Source organism: Heloderma suspectum, chromosome 2 (genome assembly GCF_057233095.1).
Source record: "Heloderma suspectum isolate Gila_16-S chromosome 2, 16-S_ref, whole genome shotgun sequence".
Taxonomy (NCBI): Eukaryota; Metazoa; Chordata; class Lepidosauria; order Squamata; family Helodermatidae; genus Heloderma; species Heloderma suspectum.
In genome coordinates, this window is record NC_139459.1 from 279,672,683 (window position 1) to 279,688,899 (window position 16,217).

Sequence of the window (16,217 nt, forward strand, 5' to 3'; positions counted from 1 at the left end):
CCGAATCTCACTTGCCGTTTTGTTGCACACTCCCGCAGTTTGGAGAGATACATTTGGAGCTATTTGTCATCTGCTCTGGATTTCCATGTCATGATAGCTTAATCTTGCAAGCTTGGCTACCTCACTCTATATTATTCATGAACCAATCCATCTGGGGGATTCCCAGTGTTTACTTCCCTCCATTGTAAAATCTGACCATTTACTGCTATTTATTTAAAACATCTACATCATGTCTTTGGTAGAAATCCTCAAGGTAGTTCTCAATACAAAATTTTAAACCAATCAATTTTTAAATGTTAAAAATGTAAAACAGCTATAAAAGACCATTTTAAAAAAGCCAAAAGAAAATGTACAGCAACAGCAAATAAAACTAATCCAAGCTAAACACTTTCTTTAGAAGCAGTTAGCTTCCTGCCTTTTTAGTCATTGTGGGCTTTTCTTCATGAGGCTTTTAACCTGCCACTTTAGTGAGGCTTCTGCTTCTGGGTTCTTTATGCGATTAAGATCAGCTTCTTTACACTTTTTTTTCTGGAGTTTTCTTTCTCTGCCTTTCTATATGTTCCATTACGCCATCACTAGATGACACTGTGGTATAGAGAAATTGCACAAATACATTAGGGTTTCATGCCGCCATTCACACATATACCAGACATTTCTTGTAAGAACACCTCAAACCCCACCCCCCATGGTTGCAGAGCAGAGGAGAGGCCCTGGAGGAGGTCATGTAAAGGACCCAAAAACTACCATGAGTGAGGTATCATGAGCCTACAATAAATGCCTCGTGAAGAAAGGCTCTAAGTTTATTTTGACTATGCTTGCGGCTGACATGCAAATAAACTGCTCATGGGCATGGTCTACTCAGGTGAGAGCTGCAACATCAGAGCTTCAAGCACATATGATATCGTAGCTCCCCTCCCATGAAGAGAAGAATCAAACTTGTGATTTTTTTTTTTTTGCATGCAAGTTGATCTGCACGAATTTGTAGCTCTGACTGCATACTGTTAACCCACACAGACCACTCACACGAATAGGTGTTGCTGCTTTTTGCTCAAGTCAGCCACTGCATATCATTGGAACTGACTCCTTGTGACATCACAACAGCTCAGCTAATGCAAGAGCAGGCTTGCAGGTAATAGGCAACAGTGAATTATTAGCCTATTTATGTAAGCTATTAAAGTCTTATATGCTGAAAATTTATGTGAATCCAATGGACAATCCCTGTTCAAATGACTATCTGCATACAGTCAGCATGTGGAGGGAGGATTGGGCTCATGGCAGCAGTCTGCAAAGCCAATTCCCCTTCATGTATTACCTGTCATCTACACAGGCCTTAGGGCTGAACTACATGCTTCGTTAAATATGTAGTGTGCAGATGAGTCTCTCTCTCTCTGTCTTTTTCTTTTTTTTTTAACTTCCAGTTAAGTACATGTGGCCCTGAGCCAGATCAGGACCACCTTCCACAGGTAGGGGAGATTTAAACCTTTCCCTCAGCTGCTTCCATCCCCCCCCAATTCCCCCCCCCCCCATGCAGGGCTTCAAAAAGAAAAAAAAGACTCAACTTACACCATTGGAGGTTTCCTCTCCTCTTTTTTTAGTCCCTCCAGGGGGGAATTTGGTGGCAGAAATCGGCTTTGAAGGTTTAAACCTCCCCTACCTGTGAGGATCTAAAAAAAAAAAAGCGAAGAAAGCGAAGAGGATCTAAAGAGCCTCTTGTTGAGGGTAAAGTGGAGAGTGCAAAAGCTGGTTTGAAACTCAACATTAAAAAAACTAAGATCATGGCATCTGGCCCCATCACTTCCTGGCATATAGAAGGGGAAGAAATGGCAGCAGTGACAGATTGTATTTTCTTGGGCTCCAAGATCACCACAGACGGTGACTGTAGCCATGAAATTAAAAGACGCTGGCTCCTTGGGAGGAAAGCTATGGCAAACCTAGACAGCATAGTAAGAAGCAGAGACATCACCTTGCCGACAAAGGTTCGCATAATCAAAGCTATGGTTTTCCCGGTAGTAATGTATGGCTGTGAGAGCTGGACTCTAAGGAAGGCTGAGCGCTGAAGAATTGATGCTTTCGAACTGTGGTGCTGGAGAAGACTCTTACGAGTCCCCTGGACTGCAAGGAGGTCCAATCAGTCCATCCTAAAGGAAATCAACCCTGAGTGCTCATTGGAAGGACAGATACTGAAGCTGAAGCTCAAATATTTTGGCCACCTAATGCGAGGAGAAAACTCATTGGAAAAGACCCTGATGCTGGGAAAGATTGAAGGCAAAAGGAGAAGGGGACGGCAGAGGATGAGATGGCTAGATAAGCATCACCGATGCAATGAATATGAACTTGAGCACACTCTGGGAGAGATCGGAGGACAGGAAGGCCTGGCGTGGGGTCACGAAGAGTCGGACACGACTTAATGACTGAACAACAGCAACAACTACAAGGCTTCCTCTACCCCAAATTAAGGTGCTGAAACAAAGAAAGCTTTTTGTGGGGTGAGGGGACTTCAAGTGGATTTTTGTGACTGATTTTTTAATGACTGAACAACAACAACAACAACAACACTGGATACAACCCCCAAAAGATACCTAAATGCAAATAAATGAGCATAGGTGAAGGAAAGTTTTTGTGCGAATACACACAAGAAGGAAATGCATTTGGGAAATATAAGTTTATAAAGAGAACAAGTCTCTGTCATTATATCTCCTATCAGAAAAAAAATCACTCTCTCACTGTCACACACACACAAGAATCTGAAGGGAAATAAATGAGCATTCTGGCTACCTGTGTGACTATTGTATTGATCTAGAGAGAGCAAATGAGCTGTACAAGGAAAGCAGAGACAGACTTTTCATTTCCATGTCAAGGTGAAATGAAAGCAAATCTGCAATCAGGAAGGCAGAGCTTACTAAAACTCAGGTTATGATTTTTTTTTAAATGGCTTTGTCCTTCCTGTAGGATTGCCTTCTTTTCTTCTGGCAGGATTCCTGCGTGTCTGACAGCTGTGATTGATTGCATCATGGCATCTCCATGATATACTCCTAGTACTTTAACATACGAAATATAGAATAGTATAGTAGAATCATAGAATAGTAGGGTTGGAAGGGGCCTACAAGGCCATCGAGTCCAACCCCCTGCTCAATGCAGGAATCCAAGTCAGAGCATCCCTGACAAATGGCTGTCCAGCCTCGTCTTGAAGGCCTCCAGTGTGGGAGAGCCTACCACATCCCCAGGTAATTGGTTCCATTGCCGTATTGCTCTGACACTCAGGAAGTTTTTCCTGATGTTCAGCCGGAATCTGGCTTCCTGTAACTTGAGCCCATTATTCCGTGTCCTGCACTCTGGGATGATCAAGAAGAGATCCTGGCCTTCTTCTCTGTGACAACCTTTCAAGTACTTGAAGAGTGCTATCATATCTCCCCTCAGTCTTCTCTTCTCAAGGCTAAACATGCCCAGTTCTTTCAGTCTCTCTTCATAGGGCTTTGTTTCCAGTCCCCTGATCATCTTTGTTGCCCTCCTTTGAACCCTCTCCAGCTTGTCTGCATCCTTCTTAAAGTGTGGTGCCCAGAACTGGACACAGTACTCCAGATGAGGCCTAACCAGTGCTGAGTAGAGGGGAACTAGTACTTCCCGGGATTTGGAAGCGATGCTTCTATGAATGCAGCCCAAAATAGCATTTGCCTTTTTTGCAGCCATATCACATTGTTGGCTCATATTCAGCTTGTGATCGACAACAATTCCAAGATCCTTCTCGCTCGTAGTGTGGTTGAGCCACGTATCCCCCATCTTGTAACTGTGCATTTGGTTTCTTTTTCCTAGGTGCAGAACTTGGCATTTGTCCCTATTAAATGCCATTCTGTTGTTTTCTGCCCAGCACTCCAGTCTATCCAGATCACTTTGAATTTTGTTTCTGTCTTCCAAAGTATTAGCTATCCCTCCCAATTTTGTGTCATCTGCAAATCTGATCAGCATTCCCTGCACCTCCTCCTCCAAGTCATTAATAAAAATGTTGAAGAGCACTGGGCCCAGGACTGAGCCCTGCGGTACCCCACTCGTTACCTCTCCCCAGCTTGAGAAGGTCCCATTGATAAGCACCCTTTGAGTCCGATTCTGTAGCCAACTGTGGATCCACATGATCGTTGGTTCATCTAGCCCACTTCGAGCTAGTTTGCTCAATATAGTACTGTTGTGACCTGTTAACAGTCTGTAAGGTGTGTCACTGTTATTTTTATTTCACAGATGGGGAGCCGAGGCTGAGAAACAGCAATTTTTCCAAAGCCACACAGCGAATGCAGAGCACAGGGAAGTCTCCCAGATCCAAGTAGATCACCTTATTTTCTGGATTACACCGGCTCAAGAAACATGAAGTTCCAGCTTCTCTCAGCGCAAATATATGAGAGAAGATAAATGGAAGATAAATGTTCTACATTATACTGTCACTTTACATATCTAGAGCCTGGAAAGGTAGGCAGCCTCCCCTAGTGAACCGGATGGGTCAGACTGACTATATTGCACTGCACATATAAATGACATTTTCTGATTTCACACTGACATTTTCTGAATTCACACTGACGTGTTTTAGGATGTATTTAAACATCTTAAAACATGGTCTCACTCAGCCTGGGGTTCTCCTCTCAGAAAATGCCCAATGATACGTAGTCATTTCTGCATTTGCCCCTCCCCCCCTTGATCAATGTTGACAATTCATGCCGATTTCAATGTATTACAAGCAGAGAGTAAGTGTACCACATTATAATACCTGCAGAGCAAATAGCTACAGATAGCTCAAGCAAGTGAACCAAGCAATATGTTAGAGGGGAAAACAAGAAGCCCCTCCCCCCCCCAGGGTAAACATTAATTGCAAAGAACAGTAATTTTAACTACATGGATAATATTGATTTTCACCTGCCTCATCCTCAGAGCTTTGCCACCACACACACAAAAAAGGATAAGAAGATTGTTCATTTTAGCATAACAAGGACTGAAATTGTGGGGGATGTTGAAGCAGATTGGGCTCTCATGAGGCAACACATGTAATGCAAACCAGAGAACTAAGTCAGTCAGTACAAGTCTTAGTTTTAGTCCATATGTATATGAGTATTATGTACAAACCTCAAAGACAAGGAAGAGAATATTTGCACAGTGATGTATGGAATAAGAAGTTGTTTAAAGCTCCCACCAGCACTAGGAAATAGATCATGAATCTCTTTCTATCACACACACACGCACACACACACACACATACAAATCTGAAGGGAAATAAATGACCGTTCTGGCTACTTGTGTGACTATTATATTGATCTACAGAGAGCAAATGGGATATTAATCAACACAAGGAAAACAGAGACAGACTTTCTGGGCTCTTAGCAGTGCTGGAGCAATCCAGACCTTTTCCTAGGTGCTGGCAACAGGCTTAACATGGGTACTTTACCTAGCAATCCAGCAATTCCAGGATTCCATCCATTTTTTTTTTTAAACTATACACAAACATTCTCTATCATCACCAGATTCTTCCCCAGTATCCCCTCTGACCAACCCTTTACTAAGGTTTTCTGTGTGGGGAATAAATATAGGAAGCATATAGTACTTTGGGTGTGTCATTTTAAGAAACCCAGCCATAGCCAACAAGCCAGGCAAAGGCAGGAAAAATGACAGGAAAATAAAACGAGTGATTTAGCCCAAAGCCTAGCATTTCTAAAGGTCAGATATGTAACAAATTTAGCAAAACCACTGAAATTGGAACTGCATTTAAACAAAAGCCCCCAGGCTGGGGAAGCAATAATTGGATTACCAAATATGCAAGCATACTCCAGCCTTGGAGTGATCTCCCCCAGATATGATCTAATCACAGGTCCAGATGCAGGCCAGGAATTTCCCAACTTTTGGAGATGTTTTGGAAAGTTCACAATTCCAAGCACCCCCTTGATTACAGTGGCCCATCCCAGGACACCCTTTTTACATTTGTGATGGCTCTTGCAAAGAGTCATCCCCAACATTTGTTTACAGCCTGTAATGACTACTGACACACCCTGAGAATTTTTCTCTAGTCCCTGTACAATATCATTATGTGGGACCTGACACCTAGTGTCCCTTTGTAGCCTTTGTTTTTACCCTAGAAGAACCTAGAACTTCAAGCCCTCAGTATTCCAATTTCCCATTCAGTTCCACTTACTTGCATTATTGTTGGTTCCTCGCCCCACCCACAGGCAAGGTTCCACTTTGCTTCTGAAATCACAAAGGTTCTAGTATTTTCACCCGGTTTCACTTGCTGCCTTACTTGGGTCCAGTCCTAGCAGGATTCTATATTTGCTCCCTGGAGTGTGAGAACATAAGAAGAACTGTGCTGGATCAGACCAAGGGTCCATCTAGTCCAGCATTCTAGTCACACAGTGGCCAACCAGGTGTCGATGGGAGATCCTCAAGCAAGACATGAGTGCAACAGCACCCTCCTGCCCGTGTTCCCCAGCAACATAGGCATACTGCTTCAGATACTGGAGGTAGCATATAGCCATCAGGACTAGTAGCCACTGATAGCCTTCTCCTTCCAGAATTTGTCTAACCCCCTTTTAAAGCCATCCAAACTGGTGGCCATCACGACATCTTGTGGTAGTGAATTCCACAGTTTAACTATGTGCTATGCAAAGGAGTACTCCCTTTTATCTGTCCTGAATCTCCCACCAATGAGCTTCATAGGATTATCCTGGGTTCTAGTATTTTGAGAGGGGGAGAAAAATGTCTCCCTATTCACATTCTCCACACCAACCATGCATAATTCTGTACCCCTCTATCATGTCTCCCCTCACCCTCCTTTTTTCCAAGCTAAACAATCCCAGCTGTTGTAACCTTCTCTCATAGGGGAGATGCTCCAGCCCCTTGATCATTGAAGTTGCCCTTTTCTGCACTTTTTCCAGCTCAACAGTATCTTTTTTTTTTTTTTTTGGTGTCGTGACCAGAACTGTACACAGTATTCTAGGCGTGGTAGCCCCACAGATTTGTACAAGGGCAGTATGGAGAACTGCAGAGTTCCAAGGCTCCTAAGGGCCTGATACCTCTTCCTGCTGGTTGTGGATAAGTCCAGTTAGTCCCAGCTGCCCCTGTTGGCTCTCATTAGCCCAGATAGAAAGCACTAAACACTACAGGATGCTGTTGTTCTGCCACCCTACTTCACTACCTCTGTACCCTAGCTTCCCAAAGTCTGACTGCTTAGATCCCTGCTTCAGCTAGGCAGAGACCCACTGCAAACCTCTTTTTAAACAGGTGTATTTTTTCCTGCTGAGACCTCTGAAGTTTCAACATGCCCAACCTTCAGCTTCAGGAAGGATCTATCATGATCTAAGGAAAGCTACCTTTCAGAACCGTATCCTATCTTCACGGAACCTTCGTCTACAAGTTGTAGCTTCCTACTATGTGCCCCCTTTTCTATTTTGTGTTGTATGAGTGTGTTGCAGTTTGGTTTGTCTTTTAAAAGTGGTCTGTAGTCCTGCCACTTTGTGCAGCCTTCTCCCTGGTTGGCTATGGGGAAGAATTGCGGCTGGGCTCCCTTGGGTTTGGAAACCCCTTCAGTCTCTTTGTTATTGAAAACACTTGTGACCAAGCTAGTGATGTGGGGCAGAAAATTCCAAAATGGAAATTTTTCCAGTGCTTTATTTTTCTGTGGAAAATTTTCTGTTTCATAAAAATGAGTGTGTACCCACTGCAAACACAATATTAGATAAGCTTGGCAGTTTCAAAGTTGCAATTAATGTTTTTCAGGTGACTATCTCTAGCAAGTATGTGAAAGAATACATGTGTGTCACTGAAATACATATAAATCATTGTCAGTATCCAGTGGTTTATGCTGCATATTTTTGTCTGTAATCTAGATTTTGGAATTCTGTAACAAACACTTTACCAGCTGATTTCCCCAAAGTAATTATATATGTTTTAATTCTTGTGTGCCTAATAAAATTCCCCTGTTTTTGAAGAGGCCTCTGTGTGTGTATCATTGGGTCCCTCCTGCCAAGATGCACTATTACCAAGGTTAAAATACCCCGTAACAAATATGTGTTTTGGAACATGCACAAAGTTGTACACGTGTCTACAGAGAACATTCGGTAACACACAGATGAAGAGAATACAAAAACTAATTTGTGCCTCTTGTAAAAACAGATGCAGGATGTGCCAGGTACATAGGAATCACAAGTAAATGTACTGGTTTGAGTTCCTTTGTGAATCTAGAAATAATTTCCAGGCAATGAGTCCAAGGAAAACAGTAGCTAATCCAGGAAGGACTTCAGTAATCGTGTATCCTTTGTATTTTACTTCGGACCGCTAAGCCTTTAAGTAAACTCTCATTTTCTACCCTAAACACCACAGCTCAGGTTTCCTGAACTATGCCAGAGTTATTCCAACCTCCATAAGTCCTAAGAGCCATCCTGAAACCACTCTTGTCAACACGGAAGTGCAATCCTCTCAAAAAGTAGGTTTCAACACCACATTGCAAGTTACTAGCCATGAGTGAACAGACTAGAGCAGCCTTCCCCAACCTGGTGCCCTTCAGATGTTTTGGACTCCAATTCCTGGTATGCCTCAGTCAGCCATGGGGCATGTTGGGATTTGTAGACCAAAACATCTGGAGGGCACCAGGTTGGGGAAGGCTGGACTAGGGCATCCAGTTAAGACGGCCCTAGGTTCTGAGATTCTACTTGGCTGGCCATTGTGTTTCCTGGCAAAACCAGGAGGGATTGCATTCTCATCTGACTGAAGAACAAGAAGGTAGCCAGTGCCCAGAGATACAGATATTTTGGGACCACAGATTAGGAGTAACAAACAACAGTTATTTACACCAGTGTATTCAGGAGGACAGCGAAGTCCAGATATTAACTTTCAGTATTGGTCATGAGCAGAAGTCCCCTGGAATTCCTCATAAAATGGCCATCCTTTATACTTATGTAGATTATACAAATTTATATTTTCACCTTTCCTTGAAATATAAAGCCATTTACTTTTATTATCATTCACAGTATACCTTGTCTGCGCAATTACATTGTTAGAATTGGCTATGATTTTTATTGCTGTTGTTAAAGATGTTGAAAAGTGGTCTTGACAGACCTGAGTTAAAGAGAGCTTTAGGGGAGTGACTGCAGCTCAGTGGTAGAGTACATACTTTGCATGCAGAGGATCACAGGTTCAATCCCTGGTGATCTGACTTAGTATAAGGCAGCCTCTTATGTTAAACTGGAACGAAAACCTCGGTTTCCCTGTTCTTTCTAGTATGGACCCTATTAGAAAGGGCAACTAAAATCTTTCCATCCTCACATTAGGAGACTTACTAAAGAAAGATGCAGGTAGAATTGTGTCCTGAAAATGCACATCAACTTCTGATATCGTAATTTCCAGGCAGAGATCACATTAGATTATGTATTAATTTTTCTTTCCTTTTTAAAAATGGATGCAGGGGTTAAGCAGGCATTTAACTTCAAATAGAGAATTATGTTTTAAACCTACACATCATGTTTCACCATGATCTCTCAGTCACCACAGTGTGGTATGTGTTACATTTTTCCTGATCCCCTGAAAACTGATGCAAGGCTTTAACAAAAGTTCAAAATTGAAATGTAGAGTGCTACCCTGAATATATAAACTAACTTTCATTCCAATATCTCAATGTTCAAGTAAGATCTTGCATTATAACATATTTTGCATCCCTCCCTGAAAGCATGTTTGGGAATCAAGCTAGTATTCAAACTTGAAATGTAGAATCATGTCCTGAATGTGTGTACCAAATCTCATTTTGTTAGCTCAGTGTTCAAGGAGAAACTTGAGGGAATGCCAAATAGACAAATTAAGCCAGAAACCTCACTTCACGTGGCCAAAAGAGAAGGAACATCCTCCCTCCATCTCTGTGACTCCTAGTGGGAACAAATCCAAAAGACTGGAGATACTGTACAGGGAAAAGTATTGCTGCTGTTTTCTGATACCTCCCCCAAATGCCCAGTTGAGACCCCCACTGAATCTAATACAGAAAATTAATAGACCAGTTTGCACTTCACAGCAGCAAATCTTGGGTTAATTAACCCATTATTTGCATGGACATGCGGAACATGCAAGCTGTTTCCGGTTTGCATAAACAACCTATGAATGCCCCAACAAATTGTAGGCTAACTCTGGGTTGTTTAATGCATGAACAACCCAGAATGCCAAGGTTCGTATGCCATGCTAACAACCTATGAATGGGGCATTCGTAGGTTGTTTATTCAAACTGGAAATGGCATCCCTGCAAATCTGCATTTCAGCCAGGCACCCATGTAAAGATACAGAGGGAACAGGAAGAGAGGGTGACTAAGATTTATTGCATAGCCCTTAGACTACAACCACAGAATTGCAGAGGCAATGACATCCATTCATCCTCCCAACACATTTGTTTTGCTTGTGCAGGCTTAGGGGGTGTACAGCAATCAGGTCTCAACTAGCCCAGATCCCACTAGATAATCCTACATACTTCTACTCCTGTTCATACAACATATTAGTGGGTGTCAAGCTCTTTTTCAGTTTCAAAGTATTAAGCTGTAAATTCTTCTCTTTTTGAACTATAGCAATAAACTGCCTCAATTAACATACTATTTCTCACCAAAGCTATGATCTTTGAGGGGCTTAATCCAGTAGATGGAATCAACAAAAGCTTAAAACTAATGAACTGCTAGGGCCCCATTTTAATTGGTGAAGCTGGGAGTTTATTTTTTGTTGCTATTTTGATTCTGGTGTATAACTGCAATAGGGTAATAATGAAAAAGAAAACATTAAAGACATTCTTTCCTTCAGATGCAAGTTGTTTGTTAAATTGTTAAGAAATATTTAATCACCAGAAGCTATTCACTCACTGGTCACAGCCACGCTTACCAGTGTCCACTCGGAGAGCCCAAACATATCAATATGAGTATGGGACTAGCAACAAAGTAAATCCTACATCACAAGGGAGGGGAAGATAGCAAAAGCTATGACAAGTTGTGATAACTGAGGAGCAGAAATTGCTTCAAGCAAGAAATCCAATTCTTGCATTTGTTATTTCAGAACAATATTTTAGTTGTATTTATTGGCACTTCACATTTCTTTCCCTTCCCTTGCTGCTCCTTCTTTATATATTACCTTCTTTTTGCTTTAAATGCTATCTGTTCTGTTCCGTCTTTCCTCTCCGCTGTTCCCTGATCCAGATTGTATCTACTGTTCCGTCTGCTCAGACTTCTTTCCAATTCCTACTTTTTCCTCTGTGTTGTGCAGACCTCTAAATGCTGGTATGGATATAGCCAACTATCTCTGCCGCACAGATTATGAAACACAAAATCAGGCCTCAGTCTCAGAATCCTTTTCCAATGGCTAGAAAACTACATTTTCTGTATTGGAATACACCAAATAATAATGCATTTTGAAGAAGTACTGTCCCAGGAGCACTGTTATCATGTGCTTTTTTTCCAGTGTTTGTATTTACTCTGTTTCCATGCCACCCGGGAGTACATGATGTAATGGGACTATTAGTGACTAGACTAAATCCTAACAAAGATATGAACATGATAGAAATGTGATTAACACAGCTCATTAAAAAGCTGCATATTTTAAATTCATTCTCAAAGATCAAAGCCCTGGAAAATGAGGCAGCTGCAAACAATTGGGCTAAGCCCTCTTGCCTGTGTTCCAATCGGCTATTCACAGAATTTTATTCACAGAAGGCATGTGTCTCTGACCTGCAGACATCAGAAAATAACTCTCCTAAATATTTGGAATTCTAGATTCTAGTCATGGTTGAGCAGTCCATTCCCCCCCGCCCCATTAATTTATTTTTACTCTTGCTTTAATATAGCTTTCCCCAACCTGATACCCTCCAGGTGTTTTGGTCTACAACTCCCATCAGCCCCAGCCAACGTGGCCTATTGTCAAGGATGATGGGGCTGTAATCAAAAACATCTGGAGGGCACAAAATAGGGGAAGGCTGCTCTAATGGGTTTTTTTTAATCTAAAAACACTCAAGGTGGAATACAACAATAAAAATTCAAACTATTGAAGGGTGGGGTTTTTTTTTAACCCAAAATTTAAAAATACCGTTCTTTTGTTTCTGTTCCAGTTCAGGTGTCACATTTGACTGCTTTCTTCCATCGTGGGAAAGATAAAATCACAATAATCATGTGAACCAAGAACCACAGATTTCAGGTCTGGCTCTTTGCCAGTTAGATTTCGGACTTTTGGAGACTGGAGAGGCAAATTTGGCAGAGATCCCAGAACTCTTGGTTCAAACACTACATTGCTTACACAAGAAGACCACTCCCATGAGGACAGAAAGTGCCCCCGAAAGTAACACCTGAATTCGTTTTCATACACACATTAGGGTTGCTGCTTCTACCTACTCTTTTAGCATTCATAAGCATGCCTGTTGGTACCAATGCAAACTGCAGCATACGTGCAGCAGCATTAGGGAATAACAATGTCAGCCTAAGGATGGTATTGGTTTTTTAACTCCCCACCCCTGTTCAATCCAAAGGGCACAAACCGGAAGCACATTCCCAACTCAGCGCATTTACAAGAAAGACTTGATTTTCCAACCACCTATGCCTGAGAATGGGTGTGGGCCTGGATCCCAGGCACCACTACTGAGAAGAACTTCTGCCCAAAACAACTCCTGGCCAGACCAGTGTGAGTCCATGTTTGTCCGCTATATAACCTTAGAAAAGCAAGATGGGTATGTGTATGTGCTAGAAGATGCCACAGCAGATAAAAGTTTTCCAAGACGTGTTATGCCAAAGTGACTTACTAACCACAGCCTAAACATTGTGAGATAACATCTGCAAACTGCCTGGACACTGTGATTTTCTGCTCTGAAGAAACTTCTATACTGCACAGTATAAAGGTGTAAAACCGCCCCATGTTCGGGGCTGATTTCTCTTTGAGACTTCTGCCATTACTCGAGCAAAGAACGTGTGTTTGATCCAGAAGCTTACCCATGTCTAGTTGATTTATTGGACCATCAGCTAGCCAACGAATGGGGGGGTGGCTTTAGCCCCTCTTACCACACTACTGACTTCCAGTTATGTCCCTAACTTGTTGAATACCCATTGGATCAATCACTTTCTCTCCAAATATACCAGCTCCACAGAAATGGTTTGATCACATTATTATCAGGCATTCAGTAAGCACCCTCAATTAGAAACCGCCCCATCCTGCTGCTTTGTGCTTTATACCCTTGGAGCAGGCCTTTAATAAAGCCTTAAAAACTTAGGATTGCGCCCTATGCAAGTTTAGACAGAAACTGGCCTACAGCTCCCAGAATGCCCCAGCCAGCCCTACTGGGAATTGTAGGCCTTTTTTACTCTAAACATGCATAGGATTGCACCTTCATTTGTTCAAATTGGTCTTTCCTGAGCAGGCAGTTAATACAAAACATCCAACCCTCCATTTATTTATGCAAGTGCCTTCTTTGCCTGGTATTTGAATGTCCTATGGCCATTCCAATAAATGAATAATGAGCAGTAAATTTATTAAGGATTAAGTACAACTCCAGGCTGGAAATAAAACTACGCATTCACACAAGAGCTATCAACATAATTAATAACTTCCAGATGGGTAGCCATGTTCATCTGTCACAGCAAAAACAATGAAGAGTCTCAGGGCACCTTCAAGACTAACATTTATTGTAGCATAAGCTTTCATACTAGAGTCCACATCATCAGCAGGATTTTTTCATATCCTGCTACCTGCTAACAACTGAGGAGAGAAGAAGCAAGCACTAGTTCTGAGCTGATACTTCCCCATTCTCTAGCACACAGGTGGGGAAATTTGGCCCTCCAGGGTTCCCTCAATGGCCACCCCCTTTCCCTTGGCCCCATCCCCTATCCCCCAACCACCTATTGTTTGGTGGTTTCCTGGCTTTTGTGCAGTTGTCCCCCCAATCTAAAAGAGTGAAATGCTTTCCTCAGGATAAGGTACTGGGAATAAGAGCTTTAAGCTACAATATACTGGTATTACTTGTATTTTTTGCCTTTGATCCTGTCCCCTTTGCCTTTGGCCTCACGCCACCACCCACCAAAAGCTTCTCCAAAACTGAATTTGGCCCTTAGGCTAGCAGAAACAGCAATGTTCCACTGGTCTCTATCACATCTTCTCATCCCAAAACTCATCTGTTGACTGAAGGAAGGCTAGCTCTCTCCCTTACCTGGGGATGAGTGCAGGAACTCCCCTCTGCCCTTGCATTTTGTTTTGTTAATCGTACCCTCCCTTTTTCCATTTTAAGTTTTTTGGTCCCTATATCGACAAGCAGGCAGTGCACCCTCCTGACAGCCAACAAAGTCCAAATCTATCCTGGAAGGTGAGATCCCAAAGTGCTGGGCTATGCCCAGGTTACCTCTCTACCACTTGCTTCTGTTTCTGCAGGATGCTCCAAGGCCCAGATACAGAAGATACTGTAGCAATGCTCACATGACCATGGTTCACAATTTCTTAATTTCCCATATTTCAAATGGGAAATAGAATTATCTATCTCAAAGGGCTGTTGTGAAGATGAATAAAAGCATGGAAATACTTTATATGTAAAAACATACTGTATACAAGTGATTAAAAACAACCTTAACCTGTTCTAAAAAAACTCTTCTGAAGTCACACAAAACCATACTATGTAAGATGACGGGAAATGCTTGCTGGAAACTCACATTTTGTGGGCAGTACTCAGCGTCCTGATAAAAGCGCAGTCCTCGAAACATCTTGTCATGGATGCTCAGAAGGCAGCATTTTGTCATCCCTGCATCAATAGCCTCATTGATCTTGCTCATGGGAAAAGCACAAACTGCTGAGTACTTCTCTGGCACCATGCTCTCTACCTGGCTTTTAGCAAACACACCAAAAAGAACCAGCTCTGTGTCATTCATGCCGAGATCATGGGCCAACTTTGATCCAGGCTTGGTAGCATGAGCTGCTTGCAAGATATTAAAATCTACTTGTCCAGGGTTCGTCCCAAGACTCCGCTTCCGCCTGTTTGGAAAGCGACAGTCCAAGTTCAGCTCCCGGTACTTGCGCACTTCAGTCTCCTTCGTGCTAAGCCGCACTATCCTAGTGTGGTACAATCTGGAGTTGAGATTTTCTTTTTGGACTGTCAGGAAATATACAAAATGCTGGTCATTAAAGGAGTACACATAATCAATGGGGTATGCATCTTGATACTCAGGCAGCACAGTTAAGGAATGGAAAGAATGGTGAAACCCATCCAAGGTACTCTTCAGTCTCCGAATAGACACCGATTTAGGGCTATATGTCTCTGCTATGCTTCTGTTGATGGTAGATGCAATGTAAAAGTATGAAGCAGATTCACCAACAACTACAGCTCTAGTGCCTAAAGGACTGGCCACACAATCTGGACACTCAGATGCCTTGTTAAGGTCAGCTGAATACAAGCATGATGTTCTTCTAATTGTAGCAAAGTTGTCGTGTATCTCAATCTCATGCTGGAAACAAATTCCATGTTGGGAACTCCCGCAACTGTAAAGCCAAGGTTCATAAGGATCCATCACCAAAACTTTGTTATCTGTGTCTTCAAAATTCATTGGCCCTTTCACTAGGCACAGGTCACAGATCTTACACTTGTTGCTACCCCAGGGACCAGTCACTATGGTAGACAGAATTTGCAGCTCTGAGTTCAACATGTAGATCTTGTTCCGAACTGCAACAAAGATAATGTTATCAGGCTCATAGGAGACTGTGTTCTGGATGGAACTCTCAGCCATGAATGTAGAGAAGTTATATTTCACCGTATAATCTCTAGTCAAGTTATAGGAAATATGTGGGCATTGCCAAGCCTTCCCAATGATTCTTATGGGAAATAACCCCAGCGTGAGGCAAAACAGAAATGATATACCCATACTAGGGGAGGTAACAATAACAGAGAGTCCCAGATATCAGAGGCTACGTAAGTTCTTTAGTTCGGTGTGGATCCGCAATCCATCCAGAATAGTCTACCATCACATTACAGCTGAAAAGAGGGAAAGATAACATGAATGAGTAATATTCCAGGAATAAAAAGGTGGCAAGCTTGCAATTTAACATTACTAAGCATTTGGTAGAAGAGAAAGATATTTTAGTTACCCGGCTACACAATAAAAGGGGATCAGATCTTCTCATGTGAAGGGATCTACTCCAAGGGATTTTCTGCATAGGGGTTTTTCAGCTCTCAGACTTGCAAGATTCACCATTATCTATCCAGATGTAGGGTATTA

General features: G+C 42.3%; 2 protein-coding genes across 2 annotated transcripts in view; both read right to left on the bottom strand.

The window, feature by feature from the left end:
• Positions 1–15,946, bottom strand: part of MST1R (macrophage stimulating 1 receptor) — a 67,785-nt gene extending 51,839 nt beyond the window's left edge. Inside the window, exon 1 of the mRNA XM_084839579.1 lies at positions 14,661–15,946. Coding sequence (XP_084695705.1) covers positions 14,661–15,863 — 1,203 coding nt within the window. The 5' untranslated portion in view covers positions 15,864–15,946. The remainder of the gene's footprint in view (positions 1–14,660) is intronic.
• Positions 15,892–16,217, bottom strand: part of MON1A (MON1 vesicular trafficking associated A) — a 37,862-nt gene continuing 37,536 nt past the window's right edge. Inside the window, exon 6 of the mRNA XM_084839585.1 lies at positions 15,892–15,973. Within this exon, the coding sequence (XP_084695711.1) occupies positions 15,968–15,973 (6 nt within the window). The 3' untranslated portion in view covers positions 15,892–15,967. The remainder of the gene's footprint in view (positions 15,974–16,217) is intronic.